Raw genomic sequence first — 17,842 nt, forward strand, 5'->3', positions numbered from 1 at the left:
TTCTTCTGATTGTCGTTTTGATTTTACATACACTTACGTCTAATGTGTTTTCGTACTTTGAATGGATATTGCAGGTTTCAAAAGCTATTCCGAATATTTCAGCAAATTTAGCATGTGTTGTTCACCATCGGTGAGGTACATTCAAACGACAAACATGAATATTTACTTACGAATTTTCTCGACAGCATAGAGCAAACAAACAAGTGTGTTGGCAGTTTTTGTCATGCCATTACTTATTTTAAAATATAAATGACAGAACAAAATACAATACAGTGTATGAATGATTAATGAAAATTCACAATGAGCAATGAGATATCAATCGTCAATCCTCAATCAATATTCACAATGAAGTTCATCATCAATAAGCGTTCAATATTCATAGGTCAATGAAGGTAAATGGTCAAAGTTCGATATTATATATGATACACATTCAATGATGATCAATGGATTTTACACACAATGTTCTACATCGACTTTCCCAATAGTGTATGATGAAGAAACAATAAAAATACCACATTGACGGAAGCCTAAAATATTGGCCAGAAACTGGAAAATTAACAGAATCTCCAGCAGGGCTTCAAGCAAAATTCGGTCAGATGACCGATAGCTGAGATTCAGCCATTTATGTGACAAAATGTACAAAGTCGGATACACAATGACCTGCCTGGTTGTTGAGTAAAGCCATGGCGCATTATCGAAGGATGGCAAGAATCACGGAGAACACCAATACCTGGAATTAGAAAGAAAACATAACAGCAAGCAAAAGGGGGGTTCAGTTGCAAACAAACAAAATTCAATATAAAGAATATGGGAAAGGGGTGGGAGGGGTTGAAGAAACGTGTTCGTGTTGTAAAATCTGTAAAGGAAGCGACTATTGCACATGATCAAGATGATGCTGCGGACACCGATATGCATTGCATTAATCAAGGACAGAGGAGTTGTCTATCTTTAACCTTTAACGCATAATTGTTCTTTTCGTTTTCAATCAATATTTTGTACTTTAGAGCAAAGCATAATGTTTTAAAATGTGATTTTATTTGTTTCGCATTCCCTATTTATTACTATCGGAGATGTGCACCTAGAAAAATCACTCAGTTCTAGCGCCCACTTTACAATCGCTGTACCATCCAGACATTAGATTGTTATCTCCTTTCTCTATCCAGCAGGTGTATCTTTTATCAAAATACAGGTGCATGCTATATGCGTAATATGTAATGCACATGGCGAGACTGTATTATATTCGCCAAAAAAAAAACCCACCCCATATCAAATACGGACGTCTATTCAACAGGTATCGGAGATGTGCACTTACCGAAAATATTAGATTCTCTTTATTCTGATAAATCCACGAAACAAAATGATAAACTCCATTTGTATCTCGTTAGAACTTTACAACGCGTTGTCATTCCATTATACAGACCCCCTCTTGCAACTGATACACCGCAAGATGAAAATCTTGCAAGACAAATATTAAACATGAAGACAATATCAAATCTTGTTCAACAACGTGTAGCAAACATGCATGTAACAAAAGGGGGGGGGGTAAACATGGATGTTTACATAGTGTACTGTCAATGTATGTTTACATAGTGTACTGTCAATGTATGTTTACATAGTGTACTGTCAATGTATGTTTACATAGTGTACTGTCAATGTATGTTTACATAGTGTACTGTCAATGTATGTTTACATAGTGTACTGTCAATGTATGTTTACATAGTGTACTGTCAATGTATGTTTACATAGTGTACTGTCAATGTATGTTTACATAGTGTACTGTCAATGTATGTTTACATAGTGTACTGTCAATGTATGTTTACATAGTGTACTGTCAATGGATGTTTACATAGTGTACTGTAAATGGTAACTGAGTACATGTATATGTCACTACGTTTGCTAAAACTTTCCAACATTTAAGACTGCCATTTTGTCGACAGGGGATGCTTACTCTTCCTAGGCACCTGATCCCACCTCTGGTATATCCAGGGGTCCGTGTTTGCCCAACTCTCTATTTTGTATTTGCTTATAGAGTTATGAGATTAATCACTGTTCGTTATCTTCACCTTTCATGAAAATATAATTTCTTTGACAAATATTTTATCAAAACATGCTCTTTCCATAGACTTCAATGTTAAATTCTAGGTGAAATAAATCAAGCAAAATTTTGAAAATCCCTATGGTGGGTTATTTTTATTTGAACTTATTTCAAAATGATACCATGATTACAAAAATCCCACCATCCAATTACTAGATATGAAATGTGGTCGTTATACATTGAATACCTTAAGTACCAGTATAAAGAGTTAGCCAAGCTATTACTGCTAGTTGCACAAGGACAGCGGACAAGTCTTTTCGGGAGTGATTGACTGTCCAAAATAAAAGTCAACAGGCAAAAAGTCGTCGCATTAACTATGAATAAAGTGGATGCCCTCCGGATTAAAAGCAGTGACGTTCCTACCAAATACTGAACCGGTAAAAGAATTCAAGGCACAGATTAGACTGAAGAATGACGGACATTCGGTCTTCTGTAATATTAAAGAACATAAAAGAACAAACAGTAATGGAGCTGGGGGGAAACTATTTCAGAGAGGTGTTTTTGCAGTCAGTAAAAAGAATACCTAAAGATTTTCAAGGATTACAAAATGGCAGTTAATATTGTTATCAGTACGCACTACCTAACACAAATGACATGTTTGCTATATGTAGTTTAACCTGTAGATTTACTAAGTTTGATTGAAGCCTTGCCTATTCTCAGCTAGAACTGGACAAAGATTCTGAAGAATGCATAACATCAATACCCACCTCGGAATTTTCAAAATGCGAAATACCGAATGGTTTAGTTCTGCCAACGCAACGCTTCCAATCAGTAGTGGATCAAGATCTGTTTGGATTGGATCATGTGGTATGTCGAATAGATGACATTCTTATTACGGCAAACAACCCACCTGGATACTCTTCAGGAAATGTTTCGGCGTCTGCGAAAACATGACAATAAATTGAAACCAACGAATTTCTTGCCGATAAAGTCGTCTACATGGAATTTCTGTTGGATCACAATGGAGTATATCCAACGGAAAAGGTCATATTCATAAATGGTACCCTTAGACCAGCTAGAGTAAAAAGAATTAAAATCCTTCCTCGGATTGCTGAATTACTATGTAATTGTGTCAAGCTCGCCAACGTTGGAACCTAGCCTCTTGGAGGGAAGTCCATTGATCGGACAAGAGTCGTTTTTTACTACATATCACAGATGGACGAATGCGTATATGGCACCAGCCTAGAACTGCAAATACTGAATGAAATGTTTTAGCGACGATTCTGTTTGGTGGTGGATGACTTAAATTTATGACGTAGTGCTGTGTTTCTTACGTCTGTAAGCAGGATCTTATCACAGTTAGGGGCAACCTTACGGCATAGTTATTTACTGTAAATTTTCAACAAAATATCACGTATTTTTAACTTTGGAAAAGATCAAATGATGCTAACAAAAAATATTTACATTTACCGATGTACATAAATGTATTTCGTTATATGACAATATACTAATGAAATTCACATTCAATTTAATCTAACATGAAGTCAGTCACGCAATGCAACGGTAGATTTAGAGCCCCCCTCCCCCCCCCCCCCCCCCCCCCGCCACAAATTTAACAAATAGAAATAGTGTGAGTAAATTTCATGATTGGTACCCAAAAGGACTGAGTATTTTGGCTAATACTTAACACATCCCCCACCTTTTCGGAAATCCTGGATTCGTCACTGCAATAACAGGGGTAAACCGCACCAGAATATTTATACAAATTTATTTTGAAAACAGAAACATTAAACATACCGTTCAATTGTTTTATTCTAAATACCGTCTGCAACCAAGCCTAATCTGCAACAAGGAGATTTCAAAAGATGGTTTTCATATTGGAAGGGAAGAAATGGAAGCAGAGTTATACTTTATGATGATGATGATAACCTGTTGTTTCCGGGCAAAGCCATGACGGTCATAACTTGGCATAAGCGAGGCTGGTTTGAGGCTCGAAAAATTATGTTCATATCAGCTAGCTGCGAGTCTTCATTAAAATCTCTCTCGTGAACAAAAACTCTGTCAGATCGTTTTTATTTTCTCTTATACACTGTAGGTAAAATAATAGAAGCAACCTACCTGTATTTCGTCTAAATATGTCCTACATGGCTAGCCTACAACAACGAGACCTAACGATAAACATACCGTTGTTCTCTTCCAAAAACCTGACCAAGAGCTTAACGTTAACGGGTCATCTGCTATATAAAGTATGGAAGCTCAGAAAGAACACAAATCAAAATAGAAATACATATAGAAGAAATAAAATAGCATTTTTGAGTGTTATTGGGATATCACGAAGTTGATACGTAATCAAATCTACTAAAACGATCTTGAGGTGTTATAGGATTTGATCACGTGTCCAACTCCATGTCATATCCCAATAACACTCAAAAATGATAATTTATTTCTTGGATAACTTCAAACTTGAACACTGTTATCCATCTTATAGTGTGACATTAATCATCATACTTGGGATAAGAGAGAGAAAAAAATGGTGTTGCGATATATTTTCCATGTGTAAAATTGGAACCAGCGATTTGGAAATGCGGACAGGTAAATGCCTTCTGTCTCGTGCGATTGATACAGTTTCCATCTGGAACCACAACTTCTCTATGTTTGTAGTCTAAGGGGGGAAGTGTACAGCAAGCAAGGTATCGGGATCAAACTATGAACCGGACTCACCATCTCTAAAGCCAACAACCAGGCAACTTAGCACTATGCACGTATCTGCTTCTTCATGTGTGCTCCACAAACCGGAAAGATCTGACACATTGATATTGTAACATCTTTTCACAAACTCCAGGTTCTGAAAGACCCCTTCCAAAAAAAAAAACTTCACCACTTTGTAGTTCATCATGCTCAAAATGTGTACTTAAAAATCCGCCTCTTCCAACATTGCCTTGTTTGTACTGTTTTCAAAAGATATTTCAAATGAGGCATTCATCATGTTTTAAAAATATTTACATATAGATTTTCAATCTTTTAATTGTTCTCTGTCGTGTTATACCAAAATGAATTATAATAGATTGATTAAGTTCTCAAAAGATATTTCAAATATGCCTCATATGTTTAAAATACATGAACTCTATGATTATGGATGTTGCCTACCACAGGCTCTATAAACCAGCACGGACCATGGATGCTATTCCTTCCAAATCATGCCGCCAGTTCCTTAAGCTCAAATTTACAAACAAAGGAATAGATGCCATCAACATCAGCAACATTCTTCGTCATAAAAGGGTTCAGTCGTGTATTCCAACTTATTTCAAGTTCAAGTCTACACCTTGTATTTCTTACAGCTATACTTCTACTATTGCATCCAAACTCTTTAATTATAAACAAACTTTGCAGTGCCTAGATATAGACCATCTTACACGTAATCCACCAACATGTTCTTGTTTTTCATCTTCTTTCAACTACAGTCCAGCTGGACATGTCATTACTGGTGATGTTGATATAATTGAAAATGAGGACCTCAAATCACTTATTCTAAAAGGTCCTAAATACAGAGAACCTCGGTCTTTTAATTGGCGACAGAACTTCATCTCTATTATGAATTCTGTCGAAGATTATGCCAGACGATGGGCTAAATATGAAAAAGAACTTGATACATTGTCAGAATGGGTTAAAAGCATAAGAGGAATATTAAAATCCCGCATTAGACACTTGAAAACAAAAGTACGTACCATCTATCCTTCTGTGTTTAGTAAACCAGAAGTGATAAAAGAATTAAATAGGTTACATGAGGAATATGTTTTGGTTCCAGCTGACAAAGCTAGTAACAACATTTTCTTTGTTTGTAAGGCTCATTATTACAACTGTATTTTAAACGAACTTGGCATTAATTCCACTTTTGGTAATCATACTTATACTCTAACTGCCCTTTCAAAAGATGAAATTCTTCAAAACCATGCTTCAGTTTTAGACACATTTAATATCCCAGTCAATGGGTTGAATGAATATGAGTTACCGTACCTATACTGGATTCCTAAACTACATAAAAACCCTTACAAACAAAGATACATTGCTGGATCCAGTAAGTGCTCTACCAAGCCCCTATCTTTGCTCCTCACGAAAATATTAACAGCTGTGGAGAAACTTCTAACTTACTGTGCGACTACATATGCCAGAAGTGGTGTTAATCAAATGTGGATTCTAAAAAATTCTAAAGAACTTCTAGTAAACTTGAAATCGCAGAATTTTTCCCAAATCAATAACATTAAAACCTGTGACTTTTCAACACTATACACGACCATTCCTCACGATAAATTAAAGACTAGATTTTTTGACATCATAGACAGTTGCTTCTTCAACAGAAACGGAAAACGGAAATATTCATATCTAGTGATCAGTCATTCAAAAACTTACTTTGTTAAACACCACTCTGATTCCACGCACAAGTACTCTGAAGTTGAAATAAAAAATATGCTAGAGTTCCTCATTGACAGTATATTCGTGGTCGTTGGTGATCAGGTCTTCCAACAGTATGTTGGAATTCCCATGGGCATGAATTGTGATCCTTTGTTAGCTGACCTGTTTTTATATTCATATAAAGCAGAATTTATTCAAAAACTTTTACGCGAGAAGAAAAAATTTCTCGCTGTGGCCTTCAATTCGACATTTAGATATATCGATGACGTTTTGTCTATTAACAATAATAGCTTTCATTCATATGTCGATTTGATATATCCCTGTGAGCTCGAAATAAAGGACACCACAGAGTCGTCCACTTCTGCTTCATACTTAGATATTTTATTGAAAGTAGACATTAACGGCAAACTGACAACTCAACTGTATGACAAACGGGATGATTTCAGCTTCTCCATCGTCAACTTCCCATATATATGTAGCAATATTCCATTATCACCTGCATATGGTGTTTATATATCTCAACTGATTCGATATGCAAGAGCTTGTTCTGCGTATAGTCAGTTTAAATCGAGGTAAGCTACTGGCAAACAAGTTGATGGTACAGAGGTTTCAACAGTCTCGATTGAAGTCAGCATTTCGCAAATTCTATGGTCGTTATAACGATCTAGTTCGTCAATACAACCTCGCATTGGGCCAAATGCTGTCTGACGTGTTTCATACCGATTGTTAAGCCGTTCTTGGCACACTGATTTTGACTGCGGATAACTCTGTTTACCTGATCAAGATATAGGGCTCACGGCGGGTGTGACCGGTCAACAGGGGATGCTTACTCCTCCTAGGCACCTGATCCCACCTCAGGTGTGTCCAGAGGTCCGTGTTTGCCCAACTATTTTGTATTGCTTATAGGAGTTATGAGATTGATCACTGTTCGTTATCTTCACCTTGCATGTAGTTCGCAAATTTTTATGAATCTCATACGACAAAATAATTCTCGCATATTCTAATTGCTGAAGCTTGAAAAATCATCAATGGAATGGTCAAATTCTCAAAAAATATCTTGCCTGTACGTCGTGTTTGTTCTTGTATATTTTTTCCCTTCAAATCATCCTAAATATACATGCAATGTCAATTACTCAATCGTATGGTATTTTAGTCATGCAATCTCAATGAAGAATGATCACACTCTCAAAAGTTTCCATCACATCTATTCCAAGCTTTGAAATACTACTCATACGCTCAAATTGATCTCGTGTTCAGTTATCAGATGTAGTTCTATATGTCAGTGTATAAAACACTAATCTTTATCTTGATATTACATTAAGAAAAATCCTCAACTTTCACCCTTACAGAATAACAATGTCTTTTCAAAACTCAAAATTTTTCAGAAACTTTTATGTTAAATACTCTTGTGTACTTACTCAGTTTCACTCACGAAACCATATTGACTTATCCCATTAGTCACCGGCAGTATAATTGCCTATCAATCTAAACGAACCTCGGTCCTCAGTGAATTATGGGATACTTGTTTATTACAACGCTGTTGTCTTATGAATATTTATGAATCGAGGAATGTACCTTTTAAAAGGTCGGTAAATCGAGATTTTCTTCACGTATATAGCACAAACTGTCCTTGAAAACGCTTCAAAAACTTTTTACAATCATGCGCATTTAATTTTGATAAGAAAGAGAACTCAAATTCTTAATTTTCGGCTTGCAAAGTTTCGCCACTTGGATTCCCGTGCATAAACAGTTACGCCCATTGTAGCGCTACCGTAAGACGCTGTCTATAAATAGCTACCGTCTAAGAATTGACGCAGGAAAACTCTACGACCGGTCAAAAAATTGTAGGAAGAATTTGTCAACCAGGAAACGTAAGGTATGCCGGTCTATTAAACATCTTAATCTTGGTTTGTCTATTATACAGTATTGAGCTACCCGCTACCCTTGAGATGCACATGCGTATAACAATTACATATCGCTTGCCATACAAAAATATTTTATCTGAATGACTGCATTTTGATATTCGGATACAATAAGCCCATTCTGTCCAACTGTCGGTGAATGTGCACACAACACCGATCCTCGTCAGAGTTAATGTGCACACGACACCGACACTCGTCAGGGAAGTCATTCGGTGGATTACAAACTTCAGCAGCCACTCACGGAATATCCCAAGCCATCAAGCTACTTCGTTTTATTGAGTATGTATAACGGAATTGCTAATATTTTTATTCGTAACTTTTCAGATAAATATATGTTGTGTATAAGTTGTAAACTTGTATATGTTATAATATGTATAACATTTGTACATTTTATAATTTGTTTTACACGAAAATACAATTTATAACTTGTACAAATTAGGTATGTACAAGTGTATTGAAACTTGCAAACTTGTGATCATTATTCATAATTTAATAATATTGCCTCTTTGTAAATGAGATAATCATTAGCAATTACTTTTAGAAATGATGTTTTGTCATGTTTTCAATATGTTTAAATATAGGAAATATAACAATTTTATATAGACGTTAAAGACAGGAGTTTGATCCGAACTTTGAAATTTAAAAAATCTAATAAAACTAATAAATCACAGAATTTGAAAAAATAAATCCATCCAAAAGGTCTCTGCGAAAATGATATATTGTATTCCATCAAAATACATGACAGCCTATAGAGGTTAGAACGCTTCCGTCACAACTAGATCTCCGGCGATCGCGTCAAACCATGGACTTTTAAAGTAGGTAGTGAAATTAAGGGGGGGTCGAACCCGATTACGAATCCTACACCATTCTAACAGAAATCCTATACATATACACATGTATCAGCATCTCGAGTACCCCGCTTATGTCAAAGTCGATCTCCCCCCCCCCCCCCCCCCCCGTGAAGCATTACAGCGCATAGCATTACGTATTTTTAAAAAAAAAAAAAAAAATGAAATGAATTTCTTAAACTTAAACAAACATGTCCAATATTATGGATAAAGGAGTTAATGGTACACTCTACATTTTCACCACGCTGTATAGCAAATTGTCACGATCTTCAACGTGAACTTGAATTTCACAATTATGATTTCAAGCGATAACGCATTTAATAATATACGTCATATTATTAACCCGGAGATAAATAATACAAAGATTTTCAAAGTGAACTTTCAAATGAATTAAACAAGTTTTACAACTGGATAGAGACGTCACACAACACAGAAGACCTCCAATCGTAACTATTCGGCTATTTCCGTAACCGCAATTATACCTCGTATGTAGATCAAGTGCATCTGAGATATCATAGATATTCAAGGTATTCTACCACTATCATTTTCCACTTATATGTTTATGTATTAGAGTGAATAAGACGTAAATGATACGAAAATTGAATCTGTGGTGAAAATCTAAATAACACATTATACATAGATTCGCTTCTAACCTTTTAACTTCATCCACATGGATTACAGTCATGGCAGATCATGTTTAAAATCATGACCATCCATCCCATGTTAGTATGCCATAATGGCAGGTCAGGATATAGGTCATGAACTATGGCTTTCCTACTTGATTCAAATTACATGTAATTCTACGCAATTTCTCTACTCTTTGTGATTGCTGCAATGTGCTATGCGAACTTTGATAAACAATCAAGATAATTGTGTGTAACACTACGCCGTTAGGCATGGTCATGTTCATGACAAATTGACCTTGACCTTGATGAGTGATCTAGACCTTTCTCAGTCACATAGCATTGACCTTGGCCTTTAATGAATAATCAAATCTCTATTTTGAACAGCTCAAACGTTAAATCCTTTAGACCCGCAAAAATCAATCGCACAAAGTATCAAAAACTTAAATGGTCGAGGCAAGAAAAGCTGTGACCGGAAACGTTGATTTCTGCTGGCAATCAAATGGAATAAATTCAAATATGCAAAAATGCAATATTTCTTTATCCCGGACTAGCTCCCAATTCCGTTATGGGTCAGAATAAACCTAGGAAAAATCAATCACACACTTCACAGATTTAACAATTTCTTTACAATTATTTACAGAAAAATATATCCATGACAACTGCCAACTTACAGTAGGCCTGATCGAAGTTTTAAAAAAAAACCATTGTCGTGTTGTTCATCGTTGAGCTGAATTCAAACATGGTATTAAGACTATGTATACCGCTGTCAAAATCGGCCGTTAAGTCCAGTACGGTCCCCATTAATGTAATATCCACTGTAGTTCTCTAGAATGCTTATTATTGAAAAAAAAATTAGTCTATATACTAAAACAACTACTAAAGAATTCTACTGCCAAAAAGCGTACTGTGCAAGTAAATAGGTATTACATCATCTTTCTAATGAACTCTGACAAACATCGTTCTAAAAATAGAACGTCTAAAAATAGAACGTCAAGAATCTTGTATAGATCACATGTGACAATCAAGTACAAATGCATTACACAACGAGGACAAAGAAACATTTTCTCTAATAACTTGTTAAACACATACCAAGCTGGTTTTTTACCTGAGCATCCCAGTGCTTCAATTATTGGGAATGTAAAGGTGTTGAATTGGTTTTTTTAAAAGACTTATCAAAAATCTTTGACAGGGTGTGGCACGAAGGTTTAAAATTCAAACGCATGATACATCTAGCAACCTTTTACATTGATTTGATAGTTATCTGTGCAATAAATCTCAAAATGTAATGTATAAAGATAAATTGTAATATTTGGACATCGACCAATAGCGGTGTACTTCAAGGATTATTGCTAGGAGCCTCGTTAACTCTCTTCTATGTAAATGGTGTTGCTCATAATATGCAATCGTTATTAGGTAGACTAATGGGATGCTATTTCACACTTGGTCCTGTGAAATCTTACATTTAGTAGTCTAAGTTTGACATCAGGGCTTCATAAATATATATATGTAACAAATTCTATACCACTAAGTTCATCTCTACAGGTTTTTTTTTTTACTATGTACACGCAGCAATCGAACGTGGTATCCACCTCTTGTCCTTGTAGTATTTAACTCGCCAACTGGGAGACCAGTTTGTCAGAATCAGGGGGTAAATTTCTACTCGGATGTGGGCGGTTAAGAAAACCGTGAAGCAATATCCCTTATTAAACCTCGGGTTCATTGCAGAAGTAAGAATATTGTTTTCTTTAATTATCTATATATTTTTTTCAAAGGAAAAATATAAACATAGTTTTTTCCAAGAAGTCACCTTGATGGTTTTTCTATTTCTGTATTTTGGGTTATAAAAAAAATCTGAAGATCTGAGCTGGTCTGAATATATCAGAATTATTTAGTAAGTAATGTCTATAAAAATCTTAGTCTTCTTAAAAACTACTCTCGGTAGGAACAACATATCAAAAATGTACATTACATCAATATTGGACTAAGCCCCTGTTGTATAGGAAGATCTTGATAAGCTTGAAAGGTTCGTATAAGCGCAGCAAGAACAGTAAGAGAGCAAGTGTTGTAAAACAGCAAAATCGTCAACAAAGGAACATATCTTCCCAAGCAGCATCCCAAGATTCCGCATCTCTTTAATAAGACCATTAATGAATCGACGTTATATTGATAAATTGTTATTGTGTACAAAATTCACGAAAACCAAGTACCTGATTAATATCATTTCTCCTCAAATAAAAATGCATATCAAGTTTTAATGCTAGAAACAGTTAAGATTATTTCATATCTGCAAACAAATCATTTAACAAGAGGCCCACAAGCTTATCAGTCCACTAGTTAAAAGTGTCACTAGTTCTAAGGGCTACAAATCTAGGAGAAAAAACATCCTGTTCTGAATAAGTCTAAGCTAAATTCTAATATTTAGCAATAGTATAACAAGTGTTCTTAAAACTTAACATCCCTCAAAAGTGCATACACTGATGAAAGGCGTTAAATAATGATATATGTATTATCATTAAACGATATCACTAAATTGGACCCACCCTAAAGTCAAAATCCTAGGATAGCGAAATTCACCATTTTTTGTATATTCTTTTCTGCTTTTCCTAAATATGCATTTAGTTTTTATACTGTATCAGTAAAGTTAAGAAAGTCCTAATAATAAAGACAATAATCACTAATAATTTTACCTCCACCCTGAAACCAAACCCTTACCCCCTAGGATCATGAAATTTACAATTGTGGTAAAGGACTACCTACTTCTTCTAAATATCCAGTTAGTTACAGAGAAATGACAGGAAACATTCATAAAGACTTGGAAGTGTGTTTCAATTTTGGAAAAAATATAGATGAAAAACGTAATATGAAAAAAATAGATATTGTGTCCGTAAGGGATTTGAACCCCGTCGTTAAGAAAGACAACGTCTTCAAATTTAAATTATCCGATCTTATCCACTGAACCACGCAGTAGACCATAACCTACGATGGAAAATTAAGGTACAGGTGAATTCGAAAATGATATAAGTGAATTAGTTTCGATTTTTTGAAATTTATAACAACAAAAAAAGAAAGAAAAAATGCCTTCGTGAAACAAAATTTCAAAGCGACAGTTTTTTAGTGGAAAACTCGAAGGACATGTTCATGCTAAATTTATTTTGTTTCACCGAGGCAGTTTTTCTGAAATTCGGGGATACCCCTCTATTTTAACGCTAAAAATCACAAATCGCTTATTGCTAGATTTAAATCCAAATTATTTTGGCTAAATCTTGTTAATACACGCCTTTTAAACTTAATTTCAAATGTTTGAATCAAGACACAAGTTCCAATTGGTTTTATCATATATTTGAATAACTTAATTTTATCAATCTTTCACGCAACAGCTTTATTTAGGGAACGTGCAACATCTTCTTTACAATTTTGGTAAAGGACTACCTGTTCTTTATAAATATCCATTTAGTATCAATTTAGTATCAATAGCACTAAAGAAGATGTTACTTAAGTATTTCACACTTAAACACTATATACTAAGTTTGGCTCCGCCCTGGGGTCATAACCTCTACCCCGGGGTCATGAAATTAATTATTTTGGTAGAGGTCTTCCTGATCTACATCACCATGCATTTAGTTTTTTGGGTTTATTTTTACAATGTGTGGTTGTACAGAAAAAGAGTTTTGAAATTTGGTCAATTTTTGGCAGCTTTGCCCCACCCCTAAGGCCCCATGGGTGGAGGAATCCTGAAATTTACAATTTATGTCCCCCTTGTCCCAAAGATGTTTCATACCAAAATACCAAATTTGAAAGGAATTAGAATGGTAGTTATTTAAAAGAAGACGTTAAAAATGTTCAATTGTTAACACACGACGGATGGCGATGGATGCAGACCAATTGCAATAGGTCACCTTAGGTGATCCAAAAATGGAACGCACCTAGTCTGGAAATAAGAGAAGCAATCTCTCAATAAATTTCTACTTGCTATAGACCAAAACATATCTGAAGTCTGTATAATTCACATAAGATTTTAACTAAGACTCTGTCAAAACAATTCATCTATGATTTATGTATACATGTATATACAAAATATACCGGTAATTGTATGTTTATGATGTAACCAAGAAGACGCCTATCACGTTTTTGTTTGCACAAAGTATTCAGACGCAGTGACGGATTGACCATTATGACGATGTAGAGTACCTCCTTAAACAACAACTAATGCACACCTTTCACTGTTGCTATATGGGGTGATGACTGGTCGTGGTAGCTCAGTGGTTGAACGTTCACTTCGTAACTGTTGTGAAACCCCCTCTCGTGCCATGACCACGTGAAACCGAAGACTCAAAATAGGTAGTAATTGCTCCTTTGCCAAACGATCGCCATTTAGAAGTGAGAATCATGGGTCTTTCGGATATGACCTTAAAATGGAGGTCCCGTGTCGCAGCAGGCGTTGGTATGTTAAAGAACCCTCACTGCTACGGCCCTGAACGCTAAGCATAGGTCTAAATTTGTGGTACTTCACCTACAGCTGGTGACGTCTCAATATGAGTGAACAATTCTCGACGGGATACAAAAACAAACAATCAATCAATCATACATTTTGTTGATCATGTAGTTCACTGATTACTAGGAAATCTTCCACGACAAAGTAATTAAGATAAGGAGAGGAACTTGCAAGTTGTAAGAATTTGTTTCCAATCCTTTTATATATGGATTTATACAATAAATGAGACGAATGAAAACCAGGTTACAGACAGACAACCAATCCCCGATCTTCAGTCTTGAGGAACAAAATGAAATACCTATAGTAGCAAGAAAGTTTAAATCTGCGTTTAAAAAATTTCTAGCATATCATTTGGGTCGCATAATCTTCCTTATATTTAGTTGGCCCTCAATTTGAAACTTATTCCTATTTGCTGAGAGTAGAAAAGTGAGACTAAACACAGAAAGGTATCAACATTTGCAATCTGTTACTATAGTAACTTGCATATAGCGGGAGGACCAAAGAGACATGGAGCAGGACCACAATAGGCGAGGAAAGAATTGGAAAAAGCATATTCAAGGCCTTATTTAGGATTCTGTGATACTTTGTCCAGTCCCATGAAATCAGAAACATCCCTCTTTAAAACTCTGTAGCCTTACTTTTTTCCGATCCTAGGTGTTAACAACGTTGTATCACATAAAATGTTTACTTCCTATCTTACTTCTCAAAAAATTACCTTAAATATCTAATCATGTTAGTAATAAATCAATAGATAAATCCTTTCATTATACACTTACTTACTTTGTCTGAAGGTGCGACGCTGTAAATTGCACTATGATGTGGCCAAAGAGAGCCACCGTGGTCCTCCTGGCCTTTTTTGGTTTCCTCATTATCTTTGGGTTCAGGACTGTCTTCACTATGGTCATGGTTTACGTCATCAAAGACAACGATAACGATGGAGTGACCTTATTTAAAGAGGTGAGAAGAGAGAGAGACAGGGAGTAGGTAAGTGTATATATATATATATATATATATATATATAATATATGTATGTATGTATATATATATATATATATATATATATATATATATATATATATATATATATATTATATATATGGACACCCACTTCCGCCTCTTGCTGGTGTAGAACTCACGACATACAGATCCCAATCTCCCAGCATCGTGTGACCAGCGCCCTAGACCAGCTTAAAAATCTAGGCAAGTTAATAAAACTTACTTTCGACGAGGATGGAATTCTTGTCACGCTATCAGACGCTACATGGTCATTGAGTCCGGAAATGCGATATACAATCATTTGACGTAAAATTAAGAGGATCATACATAATACAATCTGTATTTAAAATATTTTATAAAGCACGGATATTGCAACTAATTCTTAAAAATAAACATACCTGCTTTAGGTGAAAAAATTGTTGAACTTAAGGCACAGAAAAATTCACTATATATTAATATGCACTTTCACCCCCAACGCATTACGTCTAATGCCGTATCGCATTACCGTATAGATTTTAGCGTTCAAGCGCACTGGTCACACGCTTCTAGAAGGTTTGATTTCATGGAACGTGAGTTCTATTCCGGGTAGGGGCAGTGAAGACACATACACACACACACACCTGAGTGAGGATGGATGTTAAAATCCAGAAAGCGCTAGTGATTTGAATTGAATAATCTTTGGAATTGCATATTTTATTTCATTTTTTTTAATTTTATTTTCCAATCATGAAGTATGGTCATTTGTAGATTAAAAAGGACAATTATTTAGTCACATTCATAGTTTATAACATCATACAAATGTAATTTAAATGTTTCTCACTCTTGTCTTAATTTTTGAAGTGCACTATAAATGGTACAGCGTTTGACCTACAGTTGGACTGGAGTGTGGCCACATCGCAGTATTTTAACACGGCCTATTTTGTGGGTTACGTCATCACCCAATTGCCAGGAGGATTTCTGGCCATCCGGTTCTATCCTACAAAGTAAGTCATTATCCCTTTGAGTTGTATATCGATAAAACGTTTCAAAATCATTTTACAATAACTATTAGAATTCACTTATTCTATCTGATGGCTCAATGGTTCCCTCAGGGTATATTGAATTACATATACAGATACGAAAAACTCGGGCAAGCGCATCAACGTTGATTCAACATAAATTGGCAACGTTGAAACTAGGGATGGTTTTTAAAAATCATTAAACAGACGCTGAAATTATCAATAACAACTTGCCCGACTTAAAAGAAATAATTATCGCGTTTTCGTGTATATTACAGGATAACCTCCGATGTCGAGAAAGGTTGTTTTGAAATATAATATAAGCCGAGGCTTTTATATTTCAACATTTCGAGACCGAGGAGGTTATCCTGCAGCATACACGAAAACAAGAACTTTATATCCATCCTACTACGGTTCAGAAATACACAGCTGATCGTTTTCCTATAGAGCTACGAATTAGGTCACTGTGATGTCATGGCAATTTAAAAAACGGCCTACTTTTTTTTAACAAGGATTATATTAATTGCTTTGTTTAAGAAACACTTGTCTGTGCATCGCCATGTTTCACTGGTATTAAACTGATGATAGAAACAATCGTTACTATCATCCCAAGATGGCGGAAGGAAATTCCGGAAAGACCACGTTTACTTATTATATCTATTTGTATTGTTTATTTGCGAATGATATGTAGGTAAGAAATATCATACACTAGCAACAATTACGATCAGGTGTTATTTTATCTTTTATACGGCTCATATGAACAGAAAATTCGTCGTTGAAAAAACAGCGAGGATGATAGTAACGAAAGTTCTTACGTTACTATCATCATTCATTTCCGATGTAGGCAGGGGAATCCCATTGCACCTCATTTATTCATCCTATGTGCAGAAATTCTTGTAATATTAATTAAACAAAACAAAAGTATGAAAGGCATATGTATAGAAAACACAGAACACAAAATATCGCAATATGCAGATGATTCTTCACTAGCCCTTGACGGTTCACCTGAATCGCTTTTTGCAGCTCAAGATACGATAGAATTTTTTTCCAGTTTTTCTGGTCTAAGAATTAATTCTTCTAAAACAAAAATTGTTTGGATTGGTTCAAAGAAATTTTCAGATCAAGTTTTTCACCATACAAGATGGAAATTAGATTGGGGATCAACAACTTTTAATTTATTAGGTATTAATTTTTCAGTTGACCTTACAGAAATTGAAGATATAAATTTCGGAATTCAAATACCAAAAATCGTTGCTCTTATTGAACAGTGGAAAAGAAGGATTCTTACTCCCATTGGGCGGGCTACTGTCATTAAAACCTTACTTATTCCAAAATTGAATCACTTCTTTATATCACTTCCTACTCCAAAGAAAGAAACAATTTCTTATTTATACAAAATTATTTTTGAATTCCTATGGAAATCTAGTGTAGATAAAGTTAAGAGATCTGTGACAACACAAGACTATTTATCGGGTGGTATCAAGATGGTTGATATAAGCAACTTTATTACATCAT

The 17,842-nt window shown here is 35.2% G+C and overlaps 1 protein-coding gene across 1 annotated transcript in view; it reads left to right on the top strand.

Annotated features, from left to right (window-relative positions):
* Positions 1–8,491: 8,491 nt before the first annotated feature.
* LOC125649366 (vesicular glutamate transporter 3-like) overlaps positions 8,492–17,842 on the top strand; it is a 33,598-nt gene continuing 24,247 nt past the window's right edge. The window contains exons 1-3 of the mRNA XM_048876859.2: positions 8,492–8,646; positions 15,125–15,290; positions 16,170–16,312. Coding sequence (XP_048732816.2) covers positions 8,507–8,646; positions 15,125–15,290; positions 16,170–16,312 — 449 coding nt within the window. The 5' untranslated portion in view covers positions 8,492–8,506. The remainder of the gene's footprint in view (positions 8,647–15,124; positions 15,291–16,169; positions 16,313–17,842) is intronic.

The sequence above is a fragment of the Ostrea edulis genome, chromosome 5, assembly GCF_947568905.1.
Source record: "Ostrea edulis chromosome 5, xbOstEdul1.1, whole genome shotgun sequence".
Lineage (NCBI taxonomy): Eukaryota > Metazoa > Mollusca > Bivalvia > Ostreida > Ostreidae > Ostrea > Ostrea edulis.